The 5,384-nt window shown below is 26.5% G+C and overlaps 3 protein-coding genes across 3 annotated transcripts in view; 1 reads left to right on the top strand and 2 right to left on the bottom strand.

The window, feature by feature from the left end:
• The window catches only part of LOC105129377 (glutathione transferase GST 23-like), an 18,720-nt gene that overhangs the window by 1,776 nt on the left and 11,560 nt on the right, over positions 1-5,384 (bottom strand). The gene's annotated exons all lie outside the window — the stretch shown is intronic.
• Positions 1-5,384, bottom strand: part of LOC105129375 (glutathione transferase GST 23-like) — a 12,097-nt gene that overhangs the window by 1,776 nt on the left and 4,937 nt on the right. The window lies entirely within an intron of this gene.
• The window catches only part of LOC105129378 (probable glutathione S-transferase), a 22,564-nt gene continuing 21,896 nt past the window's right edge, over positions 4,717-5,384 (top strand). The window contains exon 1 of the mRNA XM_011031403.1: positions 4,717-4,749. Coding sequence (XP_011029705.1) covers positions 4,723-4,749 — 27 coding nt within the window. The 5' untranslated portion in view covers positions 4,717-4,722. The remainder of the gene's footprint in view (positions 4,750-5,384) is intronic.

Raw genomic sequence — 5,384 nt, 5'->3', positions numbered from 1 at the left:
AACACCATAGTGCAAATAAATTTAATTCACTTTAAACTAGTTTTTTAAAAATATTAATAAAATTAACACTTAAAAAACATTAATAAAATTAACACTTAAAAAATATTAATAAAATTAAATAAACACTTAAAAAAAACCTGTATGAACAGTGTAATATGAATAGTGCATGTGAATTGCACTTTTACATGAACAGTGCAATTCACTGTAAATAGTGTAGTGGATTGTACTGTTTACCGAACAGTGTAATTAATGTAAATCATGAATGAAAAATAATATTTTTTATTTTTTATTAATTGTGTTTTGACCGTAAAAATTATGTGAAATCCATACATAATAAATTTATTTTTTTCTTTATTAAATAACTACAAACTATATTCTAATTAAAACACCGCCACATACTCGTAAACAAAAACCATCTTAGTCATGAACCTGTCTGGCTTTTGAAGTTTTCCTTAGGGATATAACTGCATATTCACTATTTATTGTAAAATAAATTTAAAAAACTCCAAACTAAAATTTAAAATTTTATACCCTAGAGAGTAAATCAATATTTATATTGTAAATTTTAAAAGGTATAATTTAATTGGTTAGATATTATATTTGTTTTCTAGGTTTATGAGCTTAGAGTATTATAAATTTTAAAATTATTAACCAAATAATCCATCGGCTATCTGCATTGATCACTAATTAACTGCAAACTAAAAGTATCAGCTTTTTTAATGTTGAGGGTTATAGTATAATCGGTTAAATTTTAAATTTATTTTTTAAAGTTTATGAGCTTAGAGTATTATAAATTTTAAAATTATTAAAAATTTATTTAGTTGTTAATTCTAAAATCTTGTGGAATTAATTAATGTATAAACTAACCGCTTAAAACTTTCATAATATATATATATATATAAACAAAAAAAACTTTCCTTTTAATATGCTGGAATTATTTTACACTTCTTTATAATTCATTGGAATTGAAGTACCGTGTTTTTAGTAATTTTTATTTTGATATTTAGCTTTTAATTACAATTTTTTTTTTAAAAAAGATTGAATTGAAATATAGTGAACTAAAATGAAAATATCGCCTAATATAATGGGCAGATTAAAAGTTTTGTTAAAACATTCATTTTAATTTTTTCATGTTTTTTAGATATTAAATAATTAATTTTTTAAATTTCAAAACAATACATTTTGATACCTAACTTTATTTTTCTTTCTTCCAGTCATTTTCTATTGGAAGGAAAAAGAGAAAAAATTATCAAATTCCAACTTAAATGGAAAAAGTTGTCAATGAAAAAGATTCTAACCATCAAAATATTTGATTTTTATGTCAAAATATTTTATATAAAAAGAGAGTGATGCTTAGATGTTTGTTTACTGTTAAAACATCTCAAATAACAAATTCATGCTAGTGAAGAATTTTTGCTTCTGGTGTTTTTGGATTTTGCGGTGGTTTATTGAGTTTTTGGAGATTATAGATTTTTTTTAATGAGGTTTCAACGGTATTTTCAATATGTTTCGAGTCAAAATAGATTGAAAATAAGATTTCTAATGAAAAAACAAAAGACTTCATTTTTCTAACTACCATAATAGTTGGATTCTAGGTTTCGCAAATACCGTGTCTTATATATATATATATATATATATAATTGGAATGGACAACGTGTTATTAACCTCATTGAACTTTTTTTTTTAAATAAAAGCTTGTGTGCGGATCGTTGCTTTATTAGGCCATGCACTGGGCTTGCCTTGTTTTTTTTTTCTTTTGAATTTTTGGTTTGTTAAAAAATAATACACTATTTGAGTATATTTTTTCAAATAAATTTTAGGTTTATATTTTAAAAAAATTTTAAAATAATATTGAGTGTGTTTAATTTTTAGAGAGATGGGTATAATTTATATGTGATTTTTTCTTAATTTTGTATATATTATTTTTTAATATAATTTTTTTATAATATTTTTTATATGTATAGCCTTGCAATTTTTTTTAAATTATTGTTTGGTAAATTTTATGTGTGTGTTGATTTATATTATAAATTTTACGTGTTTTTCTTTTACAAATTAATTTTGATAAAGGAATTCATTAGATATAATAAGATAATTTACTTTTATTATAATGTTAGATATCTTAATTTTTATTTTTAGCTTAGTTTTCTTAATTTCATTTTTGTCCATTGTTGATGATTTTTTTGGCATTGCTTTACAAAATAGTTATTGAATTATTTAATTAGATGCATGTATAAGTTATTTGATTTATACCCAGGAGGTTTTTTTAGTATAAAAAACAAGTTGAAGAACTCTATATATTCAATTTTATTTATGTCTTGATGTTCAAGATTGATGTTTATTTTTATAATTTTTAATTTGTTTTGATTTTTTTATGAAAATTTCATTTTTTAAATTTCATTATTCAATTTAAGTTTATAATGTATTGGGTTATTTTATTTTATTTTTTTATTAATATTTTTAGTCTCTTTAATTTAACTCTCAAAACTAAAATTTGTTGTTGTCTTTCAATTCATTTTTATTGCAATCGTTAACACTTATTGTTTTTATTTTAGATTTTTTATATTTTTATTTTTGTGATTTTAACCCTTATGATTTTTTTAACCCAGATGATAATTTAAAAGGTTAGCAATAATTAATTTTTTTATTGTATTTTTTTATTTTTTTCTATAAAATTATCTTATTCACATTTAATTTTTATTTTGTTAAGAAATAAAATTATTGAAATGTTTTTGAAATATTATGAAGATATATTTTCATAATATTGGTAAGTATTTTTTTTATTGAATCGTTATTTTTTATTTTATTTGTGGTCAATATTTTATTTTTTAATAATATTATTAAATTAAGAGTTTTTAAAGACTTAAATATTATATTTCATTTATTTATTTTTATTTTATTTTTTTCATATTTTTTACTTGAAAAATTGACAGCGGTTTCAGTTTTGGCGCCCAGATAACCCGCTGGCTGAATGGGCTTGGACTCAACCCGAAGAACTTCACACCTACCACACTGATAACTGAACTGTGACTTGTGTTCAGCAAAGGAGGTCTTTATATTATTCATTGCAGACTTTTCTTTTCTCTCTCTCTTTTTATTGCAGACTTTTCTTCTTGGCTGTCCAAATAAATGGAAAATTAGAAGAGGAACAATCAAAGTTAGGCTGCATGATTTGACGAAGGTTTTTTTATGCCCCCTCTTATCCATGGCCGCCTCTGTTCAAGCTGAGATTGCCCTTGAAAATCCTAACTAAGATGCACAAATTGGAAAACTCAATTCCATGGCGAGTCTCCTTTCTGCTTAACTGCTTAGCTTGCTTTCATATAGATTACAGAGAATTTACTCCGGCTCTACGCACTGGTCTTTCCAACAGACAAGGAGAAATTGAAAAACAAATAACAATGATCACAAGTTTTATGGATATCACCAGAATAATCTAACATCACTGGATATTCTAAGCTTGCAGCCTAATTAAAATTTATCGGCTCCACAACATAAACGGTCTGGCTTAGATAACCCTGGTCAGGAGAAAAATCCATCCAGCGTTCTCTTGGTCCATACATGTTTATACATGAATTTTGGCTGAGTGTTTATACGAAATCCACATACAAATTCATGAGCACTGTTATTCTATTCCGTGTGTCCAATTCACAGCAGACCCCTCCCTGTCCAACTAAAATGCCCTTATGTAACCATCTAGGTGGTAGTCAAATGGTAAAAACTTAAGACTAAGAAGTTTGCTTTTTTTATGGTCATAGATTTGAATTCTTGATTGCTCATATGATGGCCACTGGAAGCTTACATAGTTGTTAACTTCAGGGCCCATGGAATTAGTCATGGTACGCGCAAACTGACCCAAACACCCACGATAATCTAAAAAAAAAGCCTTCTGTTCTTCCGTTTACCTTTCTGGGCTGTCAAGAGGCGTGCCAAAGAAGATTAGCATCGATACCGTCATGCATGGCGTCTATCAAAACAGCAAAGTCCAGGAGATGGTCTGTATAGTCAACATTATTAACATTAATAATGCTTATTTAACCCGGAAAAACATTAAGTAAATCTCAAACTGTGAGAAATTGCTGAGAAACTTCTATAGAAAAAGATAGGACATGCATCGCATTAATTATTGCATTTCTAATCTCCACAGACAAGTCTTATTTCGACAGAGAATTGACGTGAAAAAATAATCGGGGAGAGAGACTCAAACTTCTCTCCCACGCGTCTAACTACTCTGAGCATACAAAAGGAAAATAATATATATATTTAAGAGCTATGTTTTAGCATCTTCTAGATGATCTCTGGTTTTGGTCCAGTACTGATAATATCAATATAAAATATATATTTGCTTATGAATATGATTATGTAAGCAAATATATCAATAATGGAGGAAGAAAAACTCCTTTTCGAGGTATATCGCTTTCATTAACTAAATTCTTCTGAATTTGCTGACCCATCACACAAAAGCAAAGGCAAAAGAATTATTGATGGTCGGAAGTTTGTTAAAGTTAAATAATATTTTTTTATTTAAGAAAAATAAATTTAACTTTAGATCATCAAAATAATATAAAAAATTAATTTTTTAAAAAATACCGTTTGAAATGCATTCCCAGCTGCCCTCAAAAGCAAATATGTACTGCCCACTGCCCAAGCAAGACTCTTTCATTAAATCAGCACTATAAATGACTATGGCAGGTAAAGAACAATCACCATACAAATCCCTTGGTCATGGCGGAGGTAGTGAAGCTGCTTGGAGCGTTCTCCAGACCATTTGTTTTCCGAGTGATATGGGCTCTAAAAATAAAGGGCATTCCATATGAGTTCATAGAAGAAGATGTTACCCACAAAAGTCCTCTGCTTCTGAAGAACAACCCTGTTTTTAAGAAGATCCCAGTGCTTCTCCATGGCGAAAAACCTGTTTGCGAGTCCATGATTATTGTCTAATGCATCGATGAGATACGGCCCAAAATCCCTGGTTGCCCAATGACGCTAACGAGAGAGATCTGGCTCGTTTCTAGGTCAAATTTACCGACGATAAGGTAAGCAGTAGAGGCATCAGTTTACATTACATATAATATTACTATGAAACCTGACTTAAAAATATTTTTAAAAAAATTTAATTTTTTTATTTTAAATTATTAATTTTTAATATTTTCTGATTATTTTTAATTTCAAAAATAAATTTGAAAAATTATAAAAGTATATCTTAAGAGTAATTATTACTATAATCAAACAAGCTCTTATTTTTTTAATAAATATTTTAAAAAATTATTATTATTATACTTTTATATCCCTTTATTATTGTTGTTATTGTTAATAGTATAAAAAATATTTTAAATTAATTTTTTTTTGCAGCCTTCTAATTTCAAAAATAAATTTTAAAAAATATA

The sequence above is a fragment of the Populus euphratica genome, unplaced genomic scaffold (genome assembly GCF_000495115.2).
Source record: "Populus euphratica unplaced genomic scaffold, PopEup_1.0 scaffold18.1, whole genome shotgun sequence".
Classification (NCBI taxonomy): domain Eukaryota; kingdom Viridiplantae; phylum Streptophyta; class Magnoliopsida; order Malpighiales; family Salicaceae; genus Populus; species Populus euphratica.
Note: the sequence above shows the minus strand (reverse complement) of the source record. Positions and strands in the feature narration are given on the sequence as shown.